This window comes from Paramormyrops kingsleyae, chromosome 14 (genome assembly GCF_048594095.1).
Source record: "Paramormyrops kingsleyae isolate MSU_618 chromosome 14, PKINGS_0.4, whole genome shotgun sequence".
Classification (NCBI taxonomy): Eukaryota; Metazoa; Chordata; class Actinopteri; order Osteoglossiformes; family Mormyridae; genus Paramormyrops; species Paramormyrops kingsleyae.
Window position 1 is genome coordinate 21,900,003 of NC_132810.1, and position 24,674 is coordinate 21,924,676.

General features: G+C 41.2%; 1 protein-coding gene across 2 annotated transcripts in view; it reads left to right on the forward strand.

The window, feature by feature from the left end:
* The window catches only part of LOC111857877 (kelch-like protein 29), a 115,654-nt gene that overhangs the window by 58,311 nt on the left and 32,669 nt on the right, over nt 1–24,674 (forward strand). For both annotated transcript variants that reach the window (XM_023839094.2, XM_023839093.2), the window contains exons 4-7: nt 1,226–1,759; nt 15,370–15,508; nt 19,914–20,110; nt 22,244–22,503. In XM_023839094.2, coding sequence (XP_023694862.1) covers nt 1,226–1,759; nt 15,370–15,508; nt 19,914–20,110; nt 22,244–22,503 — 1,130 coding nt within the window. The remainder of the gene's footprint in view (nt 1–1,225; nt 1,760–15,369; nt 15,509–19,913; nt 20,111–22,243; nt 22,504–24,674) is intronic.

A 24,674-nucleotide genomic window follows, 5' to 3' on the forward strand; every position in this document is an offset into this window, starting at 1 on the left:
AAAATAACTGAAACTAGACCATTTCCTCAAACAATTACATTTTAAGAACTGTGAGGAATAAGTTGACTATGAAACTCAACATGTAAAGGACTTAATCATTTTCAAAGTGCCACAAACAAAACTGCCAATATTCCAATTTAACATGCGCTCATTTACTGAAATACTTGCATAAGAGCACAATGGAAATGAATGAATATGCCTGTATATTTAAGCAAAAGTATTTTGTTCTGCAGACTTTAAGCTAGACTGGGAGCTTTGAAATATTTATGAGTAGGAGACATGTGCTAATGAGTCTGTTTCATTTCTTTTTAATTTAAAATGTTTACCTCTTCTTAAAGTCTGTACCTTAGATTCAATAATAACAAGAGACAGTATGAAATGTGTAATGCAATAAGAGGAATAAAGAGATAACATACATGCCATTATAAAAATAGTACTGTATTCAGCTCTTCAGTGTTGTAACAATGGTCTCCCAGTTTGGAAAGACAAGCACCTTTGTTTACTGTACAATGGATGGTAGTAATTTATATATGTAACATGGTGTTAAAATGACATTTTTACCTGCTGGGATCAGTAATGCTATTTGTAGATATATTTAAAGGGAGGAACTAATTTAGTATTTGGGCCACTATTGACCCGCGTTGTGTAAAGAGCTATTTTTGTATTTAACCTGAAAGTGAGGGCGGGATTCCCAAAAGGGCGCTCTTTCTTGAGATTAATATTCTCAATTCACTTGTGAATGTTAATTTCCACAAGGAACTTCTCCACGTTGATTAATGAGCCGATCGGTCTCCTGATTAATGACCACCGGCTAGGACGGTCCGCGATCCTCACAACTTTATGCACCATCGAAACTGCTGTTAATGAGCTTAAAAACAAAGGCGTGCGTATGCGCACACGCACACACACACACACGCACACTGGTGCACGCACACACACAAATGGAATGCATGAAATTAAACTATGGCTGAATAAAGTTCACTGTGCAGTATCACCCCTGTTCAGCATAGTGTGCTACTGTATATATTTATGAAAATTAGTTATCACCCTTTATAATGCTGATAATGTTCAGAGGGGTATTTGCATATTTGTTGTTATGTTTTGGTTTTTAATTGGTTTTAAATGTCTGAAATGTTAATTATCATTATTTGTTTGTGTGTTTTCTTTTTTGTAAAGAAATGAGGTTAAAATTGCTGAAATGAATTTTTTTTGTTGTTCTGTCCAGGTCAGTTGTGGCCGCCTCCTGTGGCCGCAGCGAGCCAGCCGAGCCTTTTAGCGCACACATATGGGATGCCCCAAGCCCCCGTATACAGCCAAGGAGTGACTGTCCAGGCCCCCGCCATTGGCGTTAAGCCGGCACTGCAGACCCCCGTCCCCTCTCCACACCCGCTCATGCCGGCTCACTTCCCGCTCCCGCCGAATCCCGCCCAGCCTCTCCCCAGCATGGTGATGGCCATGAGTCAACCCCTACACGGCGGTAGCCAACCGCCCATCACCATGGCCCCGCTGAGCGGACTCTGTCAGGTGGCGCCTTCCGTGCACAGCACCGTGGGCAACGGTCACATGTCCCACCCTCTAATTCCACCATCCGCCCTGCCTCCCTCCACCCTGCCAGGCGGTACCCCGCTGACCAATGGGCAAGCGGTTACCCATGCTGTGCCCCTGCCTCCGACCAATCAGGAGCATTCCAACGGACTGCAGATGCTGCGGACTGTCGGGATGGGAAAGTATGAGTTCACTGACCCCGGGCATCCTAAAGGTAACGTTCAGAATTTGATTTCCCAATTCCTAACACCAATTTTCTATCAGGATTGTCATATTTACAATAAGTACAATTAGCCCCCGTGTCTTGCTTGTCATGTTTCTTTACATGCATAGCCTGATAGACCTAAAGATATGTTCTCTTTGCACTTGAAAAGGATCTTGTCCATCGTTCCTTGTGTTTTACCTGTAATACTTGCGTATTTGTGATACACACCTTCATTCTCGTTTCCTCCTTGTTCTGTTGGTGACGCCTCGTGAATATAAAATGTTTGCAGCGTATTAATTTTAAATCGGAATGAATTGTATCTGTTACTAATTTTTGGCCCTGCAGTGCTGTACTGCCTAATGCAAGATGCAATATTTTATAATAATGTTATTTTATTAACTGAAGAACATCTGACAGTATTTTCTTATTCAAAAGTGTGGTGTTCGTTGTGGTATGTGGTTATTTAAGGCTCCGTATTTTGCAGATGAGTACAACTTGGCATAGCGAACAGAGTAGTGAACTAAAAGAAGCCACAGAGGGTCTTTACTCCCAAGTGTTGTTGACAAGTCTTGTGGGTAGGCAGCATGGGCTGGAAGCTACACATACTGTATATATCCCTCAGGAGGAAAAGCACAGCCACAATACATCCCATACAGGGCAGAAATTACAGCTGCAAGTCTGCGGATTAATCGACTGTCTCCTGCCCATCATATATATATAAACACTTAAGTGTTCACCCTTATAGTAAAACGTAACGCAAATGCAGTTTAATATGAATGTGGGAAAAATTCTTCATGAATTCTGGTTTAACATGCTTTGAATCTTGATGCATTTAATCAATTTATTAAAGCAGGGCCTATTAAATTAAGAACTCATGTAGAGGGATGACCCAAATAACCTGCTGATAAAGCCTAGAATTTCCCAACGTCGGCCTGTAAGGTTAACGCTGACGTTCATTTGGCTAAAATGTCGGCGTGTTTATTTTTTGTACAAATCTAATTCTTTAATGATCCTTCAGTCTATTGCAATTGTGGGCCACATAGAATGAGTTAATTTGTACTGTAACCGGCCAGGGAAACTGCATTAATCATGCAAAGTATGAATTATTCAGTGTCAAACTCTCAGATGTTATGTTAAATGTAATGCTATACTTCTATTATAAGGCAGTATTTATTTAACGGTAGGCATGGATTTCACAGAAGGAAGCCTAACTGATCTGCATCTGTAAAATGGATAGGCCGAGGACAGGAATAAACACAGTAATTGACTAAATGTTTCCACAGAAAAATACCACAGGTACAATAAATAACCCTCTATTCAATTATTAACGACAAATGATTATTTGTCTGAAATAAACCAAAAAGACAACTGATAAATAATAAATAAGAAAGTTAGTGTGGTTTTGGGGGAGCTTGATGGTTGTTTGTTGGACTCTCCTTATTCCATTTATTTTAATCTAGGCTTATAGTTACTTTAGGGACGCAATGTAAATTGTTGATGTTCAATACTTCAGCTATCAATGCAAAACATATTTGCTGTCTATGTTCACTGTCCACAGAAAAGCTTTTCCATTTGCTTCCCTTTACATGTGCTGGTGAATTCAAAGTTTCTTACAGCAAGCTTATTACGGAATGCATTAACATAATCGCGTATTGGAAAACGGTCGTAGTGTCTTTCTCCGCTCCTTAGAATTCATACGCCCTAACAAACGCTCTTTTCCATCATCTTAGTTTTTTAAAGTGTATCCAGGATGTTAATTATCTTATTACATTTTTTAACATAAGCTATGGTGATTATGAGTCTGGCTACGGGAGATTTGTGAAGATCTGGGTGCATGAACAGTTAAATTTAAATGCAGATGCCCCATCTCCCTTAAACCAGATGCAAAACATGTGGTGATTCATTGAACATACCCAAATGCTTCTCACGTCTTTGGTTCATTTTCTTTTCTTAAAAAAAAAAAGTATAATGAATGCTGAGTGTGAGAACAGTAACTCAACTTTAGCTGCCTGATTATAGGATTTTAAACTACTGACTGGCAACAATCAGGCAGTTAGCCTAATGTCAAGGTTTCCATCACACCTCAGATGCGTTCCTTTCATGACGTGCTCGGTTGCGTGTTTGCGCTGTCAAAGTTCGGCATTCAATCTAACCGGGTGGGTGGACAATGTACTGTAGGCTAACAAGGTCATTTGTAGTACGAGTTTGGTAAATGGAGTGGTTCATGAACAGAAAATTAGACATCACTTACCAAAGTTTGTGCGGACTGTAGGGTTACAGCTTACTTAATGTTTGCCTGCCGATGTTGCCAAAGTCAGCTTCATTGTGTCACGTTCCGCGTTTCTCTTTGTTGCCATGCTTTCTTTCTGTATTCTACAACTGATGTTTATTACAACTGAATTTGAAATATTGGATTTTGGTAATAGCTGCAGGCGTGAGATGGCCTGACCCTTTCTTGTAAACTGAACATGTATTGTGAACATTTTAAGCTCTGTAGAAACATTTAGAGTAAGGCTGTATAATAGTATTTTTTTTAACTACTTTTGTGGACACGCCCACATTGGCAGTTGAGTTCAATGTGAGATCCAGAAATTGAATGCCATCAGATAAAGTAAAAATATTGCATTCTTTTATTTTATAGATTAGAATGTTAAATAACTCTTTGCATGTTCTTTCTGATTATCAATGGTTGTACTGGCAGCTCCCAGTGTAAGTCTGGGCCTGACGATGTTAGTTTTTCCCATTAAAGTGTTTCTGAATAGTGTGACTTTCATCCGAACTCCTCCTGGCTGAGTTCGCCTACATGATGATGCTGACAATACATATACTGTAGGATGGGGATGTGGAGAATGAAAGAATGGGAGAGAGAGAAAGAGGTTTTTTAGCAACTTTCTCATGTTAAATAACCATGCAGAAATGATTCTACTGGGCCCTATGAATTATAGTCTACTGGAAGGCCTCTTTTTAGGGAAACTAATTTACAGACTCTAAATACCTAAGTATAAGGAAAAGGATTCTTGGTGTGACGCAAACTTTACCTTTGAGGACCTTATGGGAAGGAACTTAAATATCTGCATCTACTGCCTTGGGCATATTAACGACAAGTTGTTCCCTGGCTACGGAGTTGCACACTATTTATGTATTTGCGCATGTGTGCATATAATACGTATATAATTTATATTTAGCACAAATGGTAAGTTCTGTAGCCCAGCCCAACGGGATGCCGAGGCACACAGCGTTTGTCGTGACTCCACGTATAGCTGGAAGCAGCCAGAACTCGCAGGGTCCAGATCTGTCGTGATTTTCCCCCTGACGGCCAGGAGTCTTGGCGGGGCTCCAGTCCCGCCGCTTTCCCGACCCAGCTGTGTCGCGCTTTACGTGCCTCCACGCACAGCGCTTCGTCCAGGGGCGCCTTCTGTCAGAATGCGCTCGTCGACGGCTGCTGGCAGCCCCGCCTCCCCCACGGTTACAGGCTTTTAGCGAAAGCTTTGCTGTTTGTTTCCAGACGGTTTCAAGTCCGCCGGCAATAAATATCTGAATTGTGTTGCGATGGGAGATAAAGGGGCTACAGGGGTAAACACTGTGGTATATTCCATTTCGGAAGTAAGTGGTGATGGTTTTATTGCATTATTTAAACTCTTACGGGATTTATAAACCAGATAAATACTGGCAGTGGTTTTTATTTTTCTGCAAGACTATCGATAAAAATGAACATCTGAATATTATAATTGGCTTTATTATAAAGTGTAGGGCCATGTTGGATAGTTAAGTGGTGTTGTAATTTTTGTATTATATGTAATAGCTAATTGAGACACAATCCTGAGACTGTTATGTTTCTCGTTTATTTCTTTGGACTCAAAAATATAAACAGACGAGCATAAGAATGAATAGCAGCTATTATCAATGGTAGCTTAAGGTATTCAACGTTTGACAAACCATAATGAAAGTTGCTTTTGTTTGTTAGATACAGACACGTACAACTTTCATCCTGTTGGAGTTCTGATTTTGACCTTCAAATATTTTGTGGATAAATCTGCATTTAATTACTTGTCATTTTTGGTTATTTTCATAGTATCTACAAAATCAACTTAAAGCCCCCTGTATAAAAGTGTTGTCATGAAATTATTCTGGCTATATTTCTTTTCAGTACGAGTGCCATTAATTAATTATTATTTTTTTTAAATTCCCTTAATTTACCAGATTGTGGGGAAATTGCATCCTTTCTTTTATAATGTGGATGGTACAAAACCTGAAACAGATTTTGTGTGTGTGTGTGTGTGTGGTCCAGGTGTGCCTTACCTTGTGTGGATCAAATGTCCCCACGATGTGATTAATATTTGGTGCCTATTTAGGATAACTATTTTATTAAAATCCGTAACCGCAATGAAAAAACTAAAAACGTATCTAGTATTTTGTTTGGATGGTTATGGTTAGGGCTGGGAAGGGGTTAAGGTTGTCATAGTTAGCGTTAGCATTTTTCCCATAGAGATGAATGTTCCCCAAAAAGGTATGATTACAGGTCTCTCTCTCTCTCTCTCTCTCTCTCTCTCTCTCTCCCCCTCCCTCCCTGTGTGTGTTTATTTTGGCCGTAAGTGTATATCTGCCCCCCAAGAATGACATACTTTATTCAAATAAACGTCCCATAAAACAGGATGGAGATCATCTTCTTCTTTCCAGATAATTCCTGATTTCCTGTTGGCTGGCTAGATGAACACCGCTTCGCTTCCCAGATCCCTCCTAAGCGGCACCCCAGCCATTCCATATATATTTTAAATTTCACCACCAGCTCACTTAATAATTTAATACACTTCATGAGGTATTGATTAGTTAAACAAGGTGTGCCAGTGGTTGAGTTTAACAAATATCTGGGTATACTGGATGGTAACAAAAATTACTGGGGTGACTTGATGTTGTGAAATGGTGAACTGACACACAGACATAAAATTGTTTTACTTCAACTTACCGTAATCATCATTTAAGCAATTATGTGTGGCAACTGAAGACTTTATTTTTGTCCAGTACAGTCCATATATTGTACATTATTAGTATTAGATTTCTTTAGAGCAGGTTTTCATCCAACATGTTGTATTACGAGAGATTGGTATTTTCCCAGTAATTTTCCCAGTAATTTTCCCAGTAATTTTGACCATATATCGCTGCCGGATGAAGGATGCCAGATCCTTCACCATGTATTCCATCCTCTTCAACGTTGTAGAGGGAAAATAATTCCCTATGCTATCTTATGATGGGTCATTCTCATGAGAACAGTGACCCACTTTAAAAGAATAATTAGCTTCGGTTATTCGCGTACCTCCATCAGATATCAGATGTACAGGGAAACAATTTTTGAAGACAACTTTTTCCAAATTGTCTTTGGCTTCGCTCTTTCTGCCACTATGTGTGTGGTATGAATGGCTCTGTGTGACAAGCGATGGCTGATATTGTTCCCCTACTGAAAGGCCAAAAATGTCAGCCAGTCTAGCTGTGTACAATTTTCAGGGTGAAAAGAATGCCATATTATGAGACAGTTTTCTTAAAGGAGGGGAAAAAGAAACTTGCAGTAAATAATTTAATGTCCACAGTGTAAACCACCATATCACAGAACAATGGCATAGAACCACTGTAGCAGGGACCTTAAGAACATAGACAGTGCTTTTTAAAAAATAGATTTATTACAATAGCCTAAATACATATATATCTAATTATATTAGTCAGCTAAGTTAGATGCTACATGATATGCTTCCATGTGTGGTTCTGTGCACGAATGTGTGTGTGTCGTTTTTGCCATTTTCCAGTAGTACGATGTGATCAGTGCACTTGTACAGATGAGAAAACAATTGCCTGTTTTTTTCCTTGATGTTAGTGGTCTAGGGGAAAAATTGCTGTGAATTACTTTTTTTGACTAAATTGCTGTACTAAAAATATTCTAAAGACAGCAGAAACATTCCATCCCACAGTTTACGGTTAGCAGATTTTGGGCAGGGCTTCAGTATGTTCCAGTACCTCGTCTCCTCTCTGGACCAGCTCTAAAAATGCTAAATAGTGTTGTTTGTACCAGTGGTTAAAGTTTCCCCCAGTTCTCCTCCTCCTATTGGTACAATTTGGGGCTTTAGCATGGAAGACGTTAAGCTCCCTGCTAGCCTCTGTTGCAGCCTCGCTGCTGAGCTCGTCAGGAATCAGCCTTATCTGATTTCTCGGAAAACAACAGGCAGCGGTCAGTTCAAGCGGTGTGTCTTTACGCAGGTTAATCTGAAGCTTCAATTTGCTGTTGATAGTATCCGCAAAAATGGAGTCGAATTCCCCAGCCCAGAAGTCATTCTGGAAGGGTTAACAATGCTGAGAAGTAAACAGTATTGTTATATAAAGAAAACTATCAATTGCTGAGCGGTTCCCCCATAGTGTGCAGGAACCAGCGTTCTGCGGTATTCACAACTTGATGAGAACAGACGTGTTGCTCTTTATTGCTTGGTTTTTGTTGCCCACAGGTATTTCGGATAGTGTTTATTACAGTTCCGGCCTGGTTTTCAATGCAGAATCTTTGACTGGCCAGATGCAGTACCCAACTTAGCTCTAGGCTACCAATTGTCCCCCACACCCCAAATGCGATTTACATGTTTCATTATATTACATGTAATGGACCAGGCAGCTAAAATGAATCATGGTAGAAGATAAAGTCACGCAGGCTTGTGAATGAGGACTCAGAGCTGGAATTTGCAAAAATTAAGTTCCTGTGTAAATGTGTAGTATGGTCATGCAGGTAAAGGTTTGATCCCTTTTTAAAAATGAACATTATTGCATACTTTTCTGTCTGGTTTAATTCACCTGTATCACGGAAGATATTTGTCTGACACAAAACACCCAGGAAGTGGCATCAAACGCAACATAAACTTTTATGTTATTATTGAATTCTGCATGGTTGTGTAATGCAGTTATATGAAAATGTATGGAGGTGTAAGGAAAGCCCCTTGGCTGGCTGTGTCTGGCACGGAAAAAACATCCAGCAGAATCAGTATGGAAGTGAGTGAGTTTGCCCTAGAGAGTCTCATCAGAGGCAGAAAGCGGGCTTCATTCAGCCAACTGTCTGCTGTTCAAGCCTGATTTGTGCTGCTATTAAGCAGTTTTAGTTTCCCTCAATCAGGTTTTTATTAAGTGTAGCACATATTTGTAAGCAGGCTGTTGCGAAAATGCTTCACAGTTGATCTTCTAGAGGGAATTAAAGAAAATTTAAATTTTCCAATGGCAGGGTGGGGGTGAAAATTACTCTATACGGGGAAAACGGTGTCCGTAAAAAAGAGAGACTACCGTCGACAAATTAGATGTGAAGTCCCTGTGATTATACCTAATAATAACGTTGGGGTTCGCAATCATGGTTGGACAGTTCAATTTGTGGTGGCACTGATTGAATCGTTACTGACTCACACCAAGGTCTCGCTGTTATCAAAATTCAGGGTAGTATCGATGGTCTAAGAGTCCCAGTCCTCACAGTCTCACACAAGAATCCGGAGAACGAACAAAATAAATAATTAAACACTTTCACTATAAATGCTTTGTATGATATAGAGATCAGCTCAATATGGAATAACCCCGGCGGAATAGGCTCATTGCCACATAATCAAATTATGTGAGGCAAAGGATATAAAAAAATTCACAAGGGAGATCTGAGATCGTCAACCTCAATCATGGCACAGCATAACTAATGGCAGTGGGAATATCAGTGTTTGAGCTGGAAGTTGACTGCTCAGGCATGCAGCAGATTCACCGCGCGGGTCCATCGGCACTGAGGACGCAGTCTGGAAAGCATGGTCGTACAAGAGCGTGTGGGAATCCCAAAGTGACTGTATGGAAGACTGAATTGGATTTAAATGTGAGAAATTTAAGTCATCTGTCTACCCATAAGTGTATAGCCAGAGTAGGGTCAGAGTAAGTCTGCAGCTGGGAACTGCAGGGCTTATGGAAGTGACGACGCGGGGCATGATGCCCTCAGACATGCCATGTGTGATTTGGAGAAGCCCAGGCGCCTGACGACGGCGTGGTGGTTCAGCGGGTAGCACTGGTGGTTCACGCCTCCTGGGTTGGGCGTTGGATTCGGCGGAAATCAGATTCAATGTTCTGCTGGTCTCCTCTGGCCACCCTGAGTTTCCCCTAGCAGTCCAAAAACGCGCAGTTAGGCTAGTTGGAGTCTCCAGGTTTTCAATAGTGCAGGAATGGCCAGTCATATCCGCAGAGGGCCAGTGTGTGTGCAGGTTTTTGCGTAACCTTTAGGTCAGCTGTTCAAACCCAGGTGTGAGGACTCTTTTACCCAATCAGACCTCTAATTAGTAATCTAATTAGGCAGTTGCAGCGAAAACATGCATACACACCGGCCCTTTATGGATAAGACTAACCACCCCTGTTATTTTGTGTGTGTGTGTGTGTGTGTGTGTGTGTGTGTGTGCGCACGTGGACGTGCGCGTGCCCTGTAATAAATTGGCATCCCATACAGGGTGTACCCCAGCCCAATGTTGCCTGGGATAGACCCCAAGGATAAGTGCTTGAAGATGGGTGCAAGTCACTTGACCTCATGTTTTTGCCAGAACCTCAGAGTGCTCAGAGAGAGGGCACCCCCTGCAAACATAGGGGAGGCCATGCAAACTCCGCACATTTACTGCCAAGGCCTGGAATCGAACCCAACACCTTGGAGGTCACAGGGTTACCCACTGAGCCAACACACCACCTAAATATTTTATTATATTCTCTGTACAACATCAGTATAGGCAGGTAGGTGATTGATGTTTTTTTATTTTTAGTTATGGTACGAATCTTTGCAGGGAAACTCTGAACAGGCATTGAACAGGCAGGCTGTTGGACTAATCAAATCTCAACGATGCAACACATGGGACTAGCTTTGCTGCCTCAGATAGAAAAAGCACTTTTCTTTCCCCCCTGAATTGCCGCATTCTGCAACTAAAATAAAGACTGCTAAAATTTTCTAAAGCGAGCTTCAGAGGTGCAGGTCAATTATGAAGCAGCCATCTTATTGCAGGATCAGCAGTAACCTAGAATCCAGTTACATTCAGCACAGTCTGGGAATGTGTGGCATTCGAGCAGGTCCCGACGTCTGTGCCTTATCAGAGTTTAGCACGAGGGACCTCTTGAGTCATCCGGTCCCTGAAAATAATACATAATGAATATGAGCCCCGAGCCAGGTGAAGCATTTCGGTAGGTTGCCATACGCATGGTTGTGCGTTGTTAGCTTAGCCATGGTACTGTAGCTAACTCCATGCATACTAACGCCAGCGTAGTAGTGTAGTGCAGTAGTGTAAGCAGGGTCCGGCAAAGAGAGCGATGACACTTCGCAGGTGAGCCGAGTGTGTACTCCAGCAAACCGTTCGAGCTGACAGATAACTTGCTTTCTGTCGTACTTCCTGTAAATGTACACATTTCCCCCCCCTTCTGTTGTCTAAGTTGGATATCAGTAATTGAAATAGTGTGAGCAACATTGCCTTATCAGTTTCTACTTGCAATATCTTAATAAAAATCTCTCTTTAAATTTAGCTAGCACTTGAATATAGCCCTGTGTGTGTTTTTTGTATAAAATATAAAAGATACAGATCTACAGCTTTTGAAATGCATTGCGAGATTGGTTCTCTGTATTTGTGTCCACTACACAATATCCAAATGTGTATAGAGAGCAAATCCAGACCCAGACACTGTAAAACTGATGCATTCTGTAATGTTATACACAACATAATTCGTAAATGCATGATTGCTATTTTGAGAAAGTTGTATGGTTTAATGAACTATTGATATTGGCAACACTTTGATTGTTCACACCAAGGAATGGAATGTTGGCCTCAAAATTTTGCATTAACAGCAGTTCATTTCATAAAATTAACTTTTTTTAAGATTTGGGGGGGGCACAGTATGTGTATCTGTAAGCGGCCGGCCCCATCAGGAGTGCGTCGCACAGCCTCTGGCTCAAGCTAGCCTCAAATTCGCTATATTTGGCCTGGGCCTGGCGGTGGTGCAACGGCTAATGAACCATGAGCCCAGCGCCTATGTAGCCCAGCTATGCCCATGCAGTCCTGCTCCAGTGGGCTTTGATTGGATGTTAACCTCCAAGTCGCTCTGTTCTTCAACATGTGGAGCCTTCAGCCTAACGTATCTCAGAGAAAACCATGACAAGATATACAAGTATAAATATAAATCAAAAAAATAATGCTTTACGCGGTGAATCATGACTGATTTTTATCCTACTAGATAAAAGAAAAATATGGCTAAATGGATGTAGTTTGAGATGTACTGCTCTGATGGGGGTAAAAAAAAAAACAGTAACGTGTTAAGGTTGTTAGGATTGTGGTCCGTCAAACTTTTAAAAAAATATTTTTGTAATTTATGATCTACTGTCAGCACAAAAGGTTTAACATTTTGACAACAGGAATGTCAAATTGAACCTGATCCATTTATAGTTATGCAGTGCATTATTTTGCGTGCAGTTTTGGAAATTTCTGTAACCGCTTTGCGGTTGAGACCAATGTAGTGCTTTATTGGTTCACGATGGACTCTTGCCTTTGCCTGTATGCTACAGTGGTTCCATATCTTACAAGGTAATAAAATGTAAACTCTCAAGGTTAAAAAATGAAACTGGGGAAAAAAAAAAGATTACTACAAATGTAAATTAACTACGGCCCCTTTAATGCACCATTTTATACATGACACATTACGGACTGGAATGATACAACTAAAATAATGAATAAACACAACAGAGCAGATTAATGAGCAGATTAACTGAATAGTTTTAGTTCTGATCTTTTATGTTGATGTAGGTCGCCATTAACACCGCTTACCTTGCAATGTAATAAAATGTAAACTAAAAAAATAAACAGTGCCCTACGTGGCATCAATTTCTGAAATACGGTGTACTGGAAGGAATGAACTGTGAGAATAGCCAGATTCTGTGGGGAACTAGCAGTGTATTCAAGCCAGTTATACATACATACAGTACCAGTCAAAAGGTTGGACACACCTACGAATAGAAAGGTTTATTTATGCTATTCTCTACATTCTAGAATAAAGACATGAGCACTGTAAAATAACATGTATGGGATTATGCACTGACCAAAAAGATATTGAACAAAAAAATGTCTAATTTGTTTGGGGGGGGGGCATCTCTGTGGGTTGGGACTCAGAAGGTTACTGGTTCAAATCCCTGGGTCAGAAGTGTGATCACACCATTGGGCCCTTAACCCCTTTCGCCCCAGGGACTGGCTGACCCAGCGTTCTCCTCTGTCAGTGTCATGGGGTGACCACCTGGGATGCTCCCGGGAGCTCCCACATATATGCTGAGCTCTCATAGGCCACGTATCCTTCACTTTCTGGTCAAACTCCTCCAAAACCATTTGTACTGTGTTTAAGGTCAACTGGTCAGATAATGTGATGCAACACTTTCACTCTCCTTTGTAGGTGACTTGCCGTGTCCAAACTCTTGACTGGTACCGTACCTATGTACATACATGGGACAGTGAGTGGCTCCATGGACTAAGCCTCTGTGATCAGAAGGTTGCTGGTTCAAACCTCTGCCTCCACAGAATTCTCACATATCTGGTAGCCTTCCACAAGGGTCTTACCCCCAGCTACAGGGGCGCTGCACTGTGACCCCCAAAAGGAAAGAGAAGCATTCCTGTGTACTTGTGCAGATGGAAAATAAAGGATCATTTCACATACAGACACACTTTGAGTAAAGCCAGAGTAATGGTTGTGGTAGCTTTAAAAATTCTATGTCCAGTCTACAGAAAACTGCGGCAGAGTAACTAAGTGCAAAAACATTTTAGCTGTTGAACTATGTCAAGTCGTATTTTCGGCCTTTTCTGGAGCAGTGTTCTTTATCTGATTAGGGTTATTGATTCTGATGTCGCACTCATTGTTTTATTTAGCAGTTTAAATATAGCCATTTCATCCAGTTTGACAAAGGAGGCTGTAATCAGATGGAGTCTGCCTGGATTATATAGGCCAGGCCCAGTCATGATTGAGTACCAGTTATTTATTCACATTCCCTCGTTCGATGCTTAGTGGGTGGACACCAAGTGACAGAGCTGTGGACATCTGACAGAGTGTAATCATTTTTATGACTGGGTACAGAGATCATCACAATATTTCCCCTCTTGTACTTTGTATCATTGTCTCATTGGAGCTTGTGGGAATTTTAGTTTAACATAAAAATGATTTGATGGCAGAAAGAAAAATGATTGGTTCAGAGAGAGAGAGAGAGACAATATCTGATTGGCTGGTCCTGCCTCCTCTAGTTGTTTGGAGCCACCTCCTTCTACAATCTGATTGGTAATCTCTTTGAACCAATAATTTTTCTTTCTGCCCTCGGAACAGTTTTGTGTAAGTAACTCCCACAAGCCCCATTGGAGGTTTTCAAATACGTCACATGCTATCTGGGCCATTTTCGAGAGCCATCTGTGATTCGGTAATCAGCTCAGTCTACCTTTATGCCCTAACATCATGCTTGCCATTTGATCTTTGAAGCTGGGTATAATTTAACTAGGAACTACCCTGAATGTAGCAGGCCAATGGGATAAAGATAAAGCCCAAGGCAGTGTTGCAAATATGGCTGGTTTTCCCTGTTTCAGATGCCAAAAGTGGAGATGTGTTGCTGATAAGTCACTATGCGCAGCTTTTCCTCTGTGTCTTATAGGTGATGATCACGCATCATCTCAAGATTTTGACTTAGCAAGTAAGGCTGAGTTTACAGCAACACAGGGAAATTAGTGAGGCAGAGCTGACAGAACATAAGTTTGCATTTATATATTTAAGTCACTTAAAAACATTTCTTGCACTCTTGGTTGAAATTCTATTGCTATGAAACCAGCTTTTTGGTGGCCAAGAAGAAGGGGCATATACAGGGGCGGGACCACAGGGGAACTGGCTTCAGCTGAAAGCTGATTGGCCCCCGGAGTGCCCCGTTCCCTGTCACTCAGAGTCAAAACGTTTTATTGGTTGGCCGCTCTGTATGAATTATGTCCCTCTTATTCCCCCCCCTTAAGAAAAAAAGCGAGAATCACCCCTGCCAAGAATATTTTAAAGTGACAGACCTGACTATCGTCACTGCCCTTGAAGAGTTCTGGCCGTTGCTGATGTTTCTCATCAGCAATAACCTCTCGAGCATTTGCATTTCCAAGGGTAATGGTTTTATCTGCAGATTTATGCTTGACGTGACATTATTGCCGTCGGTAGTCTTAAATATGTATTGTCTCCACAGAAGTGAAACTTTTTCATGCTATTGTAAATTCCTGTTGTTCCTGCCAGGTGAATCTCTTTAAGACATGACGTCTTTTACCACTGACGCACACGTAACGATTAGGCTTTTCCCATCAATTTTGTCGCTCTTTTGACTGCCTGACCTCCCTGTATACCATGTTTCACGATCAAAATGAATGCATATATTGACTGCATATGTTTCTTAAGTTTATTTGTGTGCATGTTTGTTTCTCCCCTCTATTGTATTGAATATTATTTACCAAGTGCACATGTGCAGCCATTTTTTTTCTCTTGTGCTTTCTTTGCATTTTCTGTGACTTATCGGAAAGAGGTCTCTAAATTGGAACGTGGCCGTTTCTTTCTTTTTCGTTCTACAGAGATGTTGAAGGAGTTGAACCAGCAGCGCAGAGCGAAAGAGTTTACAGACCTGAAAATTGTTGTTGAAGGCAAAGAGTTTGAAGTCCACCAAAATGTTCTAGCTTCCTGCAGCTTGTATTTCAAGGACCTGGTTAAAAGGTTTGCCTTCCTCCAGCTTCTTGATCCGATCTGTTCTTTTCGTAGGGTGAATGTGTATGGCTTCCTCCCCCCTCCCCTCTCTTTGCAGGTGTGCGAAGGCAGATGTTGCTGTCACAGGGCCAGTAGCCATTCCTTCTGTCTGCTCAAATGAATGTATTTCAATGTGGGGGGGGGGAGGGGATAAAAGGTCAATGCTTGTCTTACCCTTTCATCTCCATTGAGTAAATGAACAAATTTCCATTTTAATGGGCAGAAAAACGTTCCATGACTGGGGATTTCTTTAAAAAAAAAGGTGGAGGGATGCAAGAGGATTGCAGAAATGTATGCCATATTAATAATGCATCTCAAATATAATATAGATAAGACAGCATCTAACCATCTCCCTGCCCCTTTAAGGGGTATTTCAGTTTTCTGATTGGCCAGGGTTTGTTCTTTACCTTTAATTATAGGTATTCATCTGGAGTATCACTTTTTTTTTTCTTCCTGATCACCCTTTAGTTGCTGTGCTTTACCAGCCAATGAAACGTTGCTGTTCTTTTTGCAAACATTTCTAGATGTAGAGAACACACACTGATTGCTTTGACCCTTCCACCTCCTGGAAAATATGTGCATGATCTTTTTTTTTTACAGGGGTAGAGAAACGCATGTCTTTTGTTATTTGTGCATTTCACCCTGCAAAGCTTGTGTAAGGTATGTGCAAGTCACTAGCCGGAGTAACTCAGCATTTATGAAGATGAATACTGCGTCTTATTTTTCTGGTTCTTGCCCCGGTGCTGACAGTTCTTTGACCTCCCAGCCACCCCTGAGTCATTGTGCCGGGAATCTGAACGGATGCCTGTTGCCTCCTTTTGTTCAGTGAAGGACGGGACACACAATGATTTCAGGATGTGCCTAGGAGTTATTTCTTAATGCCTTTCCATGTTCCTTATTGGGGAGGAGGGGCATGGGTGTGTAACCTTTTGCGTGTCTCTTAATTCAATTGCGGGTTACTGCCCGTTAAATCATATTAGCAGGTACCTGGTGCCTTTTGCTGGAGAACCATCTGGAAGGTTTATAATATACCCACCCCCAAACCTATAAGAAGATCTTACATTTAATAAGCAACTATTATTATCTGAACTATTACGAATTTATGAATTTACCGTAAACATCTATTTTAAGGATGTGCTATAAATATTCATATATAAATGATTTTATAGTTGTACACAAATCTGTCAGTGCATGATATTATGAAGAGTATATTTAATATAGTTAAAGGACCAAAATATAATAGCATTTAAAAATTAATGTTCAGTGTTTATGTATTGGATGGGACTCTCATAATGATGGATATCACATGCTTCTGGGCTTGTTCCTTTGTAAATGCAGAGGCCGTAGGCATTATGAAAGAAGTGCATTTCCTGCGTCGTAGTCGGTGCCCCCATCGCATTTGATCTCCCCAAAGCTGTTTACTCTGAAGTTGCCACCTATCGAAGGAATCTTGTTTAGCCCAGATAAACCCATTTCTTGCTGCAGTACTCGTTGCTCTTTGACTGCAGAGGAGTAGGAGACGCTGACCTTGTGGGAATGGCCTTTCTTTCCATTTTGTTCTTGGGTCATCATCTGTTCATTTTGTTATTTTATTTTATTTATCACTTAGATGATAAATAAATGTGGCTGACAAATCTAAATGTGGCTGACAAATTTTTATGCACCGATATCCAATGCATGTTCCAAAGACATGCATTTTTGGAACAGATATATAAAAAACTTAATCTGGAAGCCTGTCTTGTTTTCAGATTTCAGCATTCCCAATCCCCCTTCATTCGGAATTTATAATAATAATAATAATAATAATAATAATAATAATAATAATAATAATAAGAGAAACTTTCCGACATTTTAATAATACTCGAGAAGCCCACTCAGTATATTCCCAGAAACGCCTCATGCGAGTTGGGCATGCGCACCGTGCCCCCAGAAAAGCTATTACCTTCCCTTTTAGCATTTAATGCATAGACTCAAAAGATAGATTGGCCTCAGTAATTTCATTTTTCCCCCTCTGGAACTCCAATAAGTATGCTCTACCACAGGTCCAATATATGGGGGTCTCATTCCTCTGTATAACATTTGCCGTGTAATATAAAACTTCTTGAGCTTTCAGCTGTTGTGTTACTATAGGCTGGCATTTAATTTTGTGGAAAATATCCATTTTAGAACCAAAGGGCTTTTGAAATTATCCACCATGATGGAATAAAACAGTAAAATGTTACCCCCGTAGCCTTTACATTGGGGGGGGGCGTTCTACAGAGAGCTTTCAAGAAAGATGCAGTCCAATGATAACTGGTTTCATATACAGTATATGCGCAAACACAAAACAGACAGATCTGTACATACACACATACACATATGTATATACGTACGTGTGTGTGTGTGTGTGTGTGTGTGTTTGGTTCTTCTGAAACGGTAGTTCACACTGATAGCAGCTAATACATATACTTTTAAAAATGTTACATTTATTGAAATAACTTGAGTAAGGGTGGTATTAAAAATGTTAAAACATTCTAGCAGAAGTATGTGTTGGTTTTAGACCAACATGCATGCATTTCTATATTTGTTTTTATAATGGCGATGGATCATTTAGAGAAATTACTGAAAAATCTGTTCTTTTTATGAGTTGTTCTTTTTTTTTTTGGTGTTGTCTGCATGTTTCTTTGCTTTATGGTCAGTTATCCGTAATATCAGATGCAATAGTGCAAAAAAAATGCATCAAGCAGTCTTGATAAAGATTTCACCTGGATCCCGTTCTAATTCCGCTACTTGACAATGTGGTAATGATGCTGCCTGCACCTTATTATTTTTCTTCCCCCTACCCGCCTCCCACGCCAGTTAATCTCGGCTTACGTTTGCGTGTGCTTCTTGATACTGTTACTCAGGCGATTATTATTTACAGTGATAGATCCAGTCTCCAGGGTTGTACCCCAGCCTTGTGGCCCTTGGTGCCGCCCCCTTCCCCCCCCCCCCCCCCCCACCACAACCCTGGCCAGGATAAGCGCTTGGAAGACGGACGGATAAATCCCAGTTTTTACTTTCCAGGAGTAATACTCTTCACTTTCCAGCCGCTTCGAGATTGCCACCTCCGTGTACATTTTTTTTTTTTTGCCTTTCACTAGTCAACTCTGCATATTGACTAATATTTCAGTTCGTATGCAGGCAATGGTGATATTTTTATTACTGTCATTATTATTTTTTGGCAGCACGGACAGATGCTTTATTTAGGCCTTCTCTTGTTGAAAGCACCCAGGTCCCAGTCATGGAACCCACCAGAAGGATGGCTGCTGGCTACCTGTGGCAGAACTCGTTCTCTTCCCATCATCCTTTGCTTCCTACCCTCCCCTCTATTGTCCCCCCTCCTCCCCCATTGGCATCTCATCTGTCTGCCCTGCCTGTCTCCAGTGTATACATGTGCAAATCTTCCAGAATGAATTATGTGCAAATGGAGTAGGCTGCAGGTGACACAGCAATGGCCACAGCAGTTTGATTAAATAATAGTAGGAGCCGTCACACAGGGCTTGTTTGGTTACTGCCTGTCAGTCCCCCAAAATAATCTCCCGGACATAGATAATTATCCAGTTAATTAACCTGTAAATTTTAAATGGTAGCCGTCACCAACAAACGTGACCGCATTCTGACACATAACAATCAACAAAGTGTAGCTATTCTAAAACTGAGTTTCGTCTGTAGGAATTAGCGGGGTTAAATTAGGAGGAGGTGGTGCGTGACAGCGCTGCACCTAGAGTTGTGTATTGCGTTAAAATAGGCAGCTGCTTTAGGGGAATCACAGATACTGCTCTTCAGTACCGATATTACCCCCACGCCGGCACACAAATGGTACTGTCTGCTCTGCTCACCCCATTTCCATTTTATTTATGTGTTTTGTACATTTATCGTTGTTTGGCCAGCTCAGTAATTTCGTGGTGCAAATATTTTCACACACACACACACACACTCACACACACGCAGACTCTAAGCAAGGCAAATGCCAAGCGGCATGTCTTATAAAGGTGAGGCGAATCCGTAACTCAAATGCCAAGTGCAGAGCTGCTGGGTGGCTGCCAATTTATTAATGTACAATATCAGACCGTAATCTGCAGTTTTGTGTGAGCGTGCAGCCATTTCCTCCGAACTCTGTATATCGATTTGAAAGCAAGCCAGGTGGATTTCCATCGCGTTTCTTTCAGATGCCCTTTTGTCTATAGTGTACCTAAGAGAAACAATTGGTTATGTGTAAGCTGTACATCGGTTGTAGCTGTGTTTTTTTAAAAAGAAATTATTATAATGCTTTTAAGCCGCCTTAGTGTGTGTCACCACAGTGAGAGGCCCAGGTGTCCGGGGGTCTATTTAACGGTCTTTCCGCTGTCACTAGGTCATCAGGGGAGAGCGGGAAGGGGGAGAAGCTTGAGCTGTCGATGAGCAACATCAGAGCGGACGTCCTGGAACTGCTGCTGGAATTTGTCTATACGGGGTCCCTTATCATCGACTCCGCCAATGCAAAAACCCTTCTGGAGGCAGCCAACAAGTTCCAGTTCAATACCTTTTGCAAAGTTTGTGTGTCCTTCTTAGGTGAGTTCCAGCCGACTCTCGAACACTGTGACACTGTGACAGATTTCTGTTTGTCTATTTATTTGTTTGTTGCTCTCATCCATTGATATGCTATCAACCTGGAGGACAGGGAGAAAAACCACACAGGCTGAAAGTCACTTTGTTACAGCATTTTTTTTCTTTGTAAACAGTTTTGAGGGACAATGAAATATTTTTCAGACCTACTCTAGGTGACTCTAGAACCATACTTGCATTAGATGTTACTACTCAAACTAATAAAAATAAGACCAAAACACCCAAATAATTATTTGCTGGCTTCAAACTACAGCACAATAAAAGCATTCAGAATAAAATAGGGGAAAATGAGAGTGCATAAACCAAAAACAGCACCATTGTTTTAGCCATGCAACTGCCAGAGAAACATTTACAACAGTGCTTTACAGAAAGCTCTTTGTAACAGCTCTGCTTGATGTTTGGTTTCCTTCAGTAGTGATGATTTTTAGACTGTGCCTTTTGTCTGTTTTTTTTGTCAGCTTCAATGTCTTTTGTTTTGCTAAATGTGTGTGAAAAATCCAAAAAACACTAGCAAAGTTTGAAATGACAAGAAAAAGTAATTTCAAGGAAGTACATCAGAAAAAATTATCACATAAATGCAGACATTCAGATTACTGTTAGTGTAATAATTAAAATAAATGTATTGCCCGAAAGATGACTCAAGTGAACCCTGATATATTGTTAGAATTTTTCTTATCTCTGTCTTTTTTGTGTTAAGCAGCCATTGAACTGTGACCCATAATGTTACTCTGCTTTGGCGTAACTGGACTAGGCTATAAATTATGAAATAGATGCTGAATGTCTGTTTCCCTCAAACCAGTAATGAAAGGTGACATCATAGCCACCAGACGTACAGCCGCCAGATCCAAAACACAGACACGGATAATCCCCAGCCCCCCCGTCTGCAGTCTTAAATTTGTAATCAGTGCGTTCGGCCTTCAGCCCTGTTTTGAAAATCCCAGTTTACTGAGATGATGCCCTGCAACACACGTCGGCTACTTCAGTCTCCAGTGATGCAAACCAGCTTTGCACTGTGAAGCAAACCTCTATGTAGCTTCAGGTGAACCATAGGTCAACCCATTTAAATGTTGACAAATGTCTGTCTGTCTGCCTGCCTGCATGCATACTCACACACATTTTTTTTCCAGTTCTACAGCTGGATTAGGTAATTGTACTGTAGCAGTTTAGAAAACTTAATTTTATCTTTTTTTTCTCTCCTGTACTTAATTGAAATTAATTAAAATGTGTGTGTCTTTGGGCATTTTGGCCTAAAAAGTTCTAGGGTGAGTTTCCTGAAGCCTTCTTAACGCGACATCGTTCGTAAGTTCTGCGTTAAAACGAAGAACGTAGCATTGAGAAGGATTCGGGAAACTCAGCCCTGGTCGGTTGGCAGGTGTGTTTGGTGACTTCAGAGCCAGGCAGTGACACTTGGACTCTTCCAGTGGTCGTTCCCTGGTCTTTCTCTGCGGGGTCTCCTGTACATATTTTCACGGATGTTTCTTTCCTTCCAACAAAAAAAAGTAGCACTCAGAATTCAAAGGCAAATTTTCCCAGCACTGTCCGTCATTTTTCCAATTTCCACACATCCACATGACGACCTCGTTGCCGAAATGCTTGGGATGCAGATGCGCGTGTGTGTTTCCTGCGCCCGTATCTGGCCGAATTTTCTTAATTCGTTGTGGGAAAGCCCGCACACCCAGCGGGAGCACTCCAGGGGTAGCTATCTCAGATGTTCTGCCGCTGACCTTTTTTAGGGCTCGGAAAATGGTCTTTACTTGCTTCGGCTAATCTGAGGGACCCTCTGAACAGCCTGTTTCCTGTGTCCAATCGATTCCCCTTCTTGTTTGTCCTTTGCCTCCAGCTGCTTGAGTTATTACTCACTCCGCGTCATGGCTCTGCGCTTCGATAAATATAAACCGCTACACACACACACACATGCAGAAAATGCATGGGTATATACACACACACACACACACACACACCAACATTTCCTGGCCTCTGATGTTTCCTCGATTAGGAACCAAGCCCAACGTCAGAACAGCGTCTGATATATTTACTTTTTTGGCCGTTTCTCTCCCCTTCCCCCCCACACCCCCACAGAAAAACAGCTGACAGCCGCTAACTGCCTGGGGGTGCTGGCCATGGCCGAGGCGATGCAGTGCAACGAACTGCACAACATGGCCAAAGCCTTCGCCCTGCAGAACTTCCCGGAGGTGGCCTGCCAGGAGGAGATCCTCAACATCTCCAAGGAGGACTTCGTCAGCTACATGTCCAACGACAGTCTCAACACCAAGGCCGAGGAGCTGGTCTACGAGACTGTCATCAAGTGGATCAAGAAAGACCCTGGCGGCAGAGTACAGGTTAGGAAGCGTCCCGGTCCTGAATGTGCTGATTGGATGATGCTGTCGCTGTTGCCTTTGTGCCTGATACTTTCATCCAGACTCATCATTGATATTTTAAGTTGAGCGTCTATCTCCAAAGGTACAAAAACTAAACTCACAGGAGCTGCATCAGCAACCCTGACATCGAAAAATGTGCCCCCGACTATCATGGACCGTCGCGTCTGATATTTACTATTTCTCGGAGCGTGAAACATTAAGTTACGCGACGTTCCACGCCTCCCGCGGAGCCGTTTCGGCAGGAGAGTCAGCTTCAGCAAGTCAGCTGACAGAAGAATGGATCCTATCCTGGAATGTGGACATGAATGTGTACCGAGCGGGATTGAGCAGATGTGCAGGACGCCCCTCGTGCTTCTCTCGGAAGCACTCGGACCGTTCTTTACAGCACTTTATATAGATAAGAGGATCTGTGAATACACGCATTCTGTTCTCATTGCTTGTTAGCACCCAGTCCTTAAGATTTACTAGCCAAACCGCTAGCAAATTCTGTTCCATTTCTTACATAGAAAACCACTTTCCTGCCATAATACCACCTATTTAATTCACTAGAATACCATTTAAATCTGTGCAATGAAAGATTGCCCCTATGCGTGATTACTCTTATTATCTGGCAGGTAGACAGAGCTGCTTGGACGGTATTCATTAAAAAAAAAAAAAATGCCAGTAGCTGTTAACAGTCCCAGAGGTGCTGTTCTTGGGGTAATGGTAAATAAGCAGGCTATCTCAGGTAGCCAAAGCAATGTGTATGTAAGTAAACCTGCATCTAATTATTCAGGTGGAAAAGAAGCACAGCAAAGCAAGGAAGCATCATTATAATGAAATAAAGTGTAATCGTTTATTTTTGTCCTGTTGTGCTGACAGAATGTACAGAATTATGCCTTATAAGGATTGCTGTTATACACTATATTATAAACTGTATTATGCACAACGTATTCGCTGGAGGGATTGTGCTTTTTTTTTTTTTTTTTTTTTTTTTTTTTTTTTTTTTGGATGGGAATAAGTTACAGTTTAACCACAACTCAAAAATTAGCACACGCTTTATATTCAGATTATATCGGAGAAGACAACAGCGCCATTTCACTCGGGATTAATAACGTCGTTGTCCAGTGAACTGGCGGTTTAACAATAAAAATATTAACACACACAGCAAGCACTGCAGTAGCTGTCTGCGATAAAAGCCACGTTCCGCAGATTTATTTATAATGCATAAGCCGTATTTTATATGGCCACGCTATAAAACTTAAGTGCTTTTCGGAGAAGAGCAATATCCTTAAATGTAATATTTTCAGCGCTGAATAAAGACAGTCACTGTTCAGTATTTATACAGTATTTAGTTACCATTATATATAGTACTATGACTTTTCATGGTGAGGTATATAGAAACTGCTACTTTTTCTGTGTGCACTACTACTAGCATAGAGGTTTTAAAATGACACATGACAAATTCCAGTGTGCATTACCTTAGTAGGAGATATCTAGGGAATCTGCCATTCTTGGTATTACAGTCTTAGGAAATAAGAGATGGTTGATTTGGTTGTTTTTTTTTTCTTCCTTGGCTTTGGTATGGTATCTGATACAAATCCTTTCTCCTTGCCCGTGTCTGGATGACTACAGAGATCTTTTACTAGATATTTTGCTAAATATTTAGTTGTTTAGTTCAAAGATTGAATAACCCTTTTTTGGTGTGCATATTTTTCTGTTCATTGCTAACAATTCATCATCAGTTTTGATTAGTTTATAATGTCCGTATGAGTTTCAAATCAAGGTCATAGCAATTTTGTTGCAGCCTATGCATAAATATTGTATTGATGCAGATTTAGTTTCTGTTAATCACAGTTGGAGAGAGAGAGCCATGTACAATCAGATTCCAAAAGGCGTTTTTGAAACCAATGACGGCCCACTGTGCATTTGATATCCTTCACAAATCTATAAAAAATGATGCTTTCCTGCCAAAACTTGAAAACAAATGGAAAATGCAAATTAAACTTTGCAGTTCTATTGTCTGTCATTCACATGCTCTGCCAAAACTAGGGGTTTCGATTGTGCTTCTCCTGTGCTTTGTGCCAGATTTTAAATAGAAATTACAATATTTGATCGAATATAACCCCCCCACAGGTCTTTGTGGTTTAACC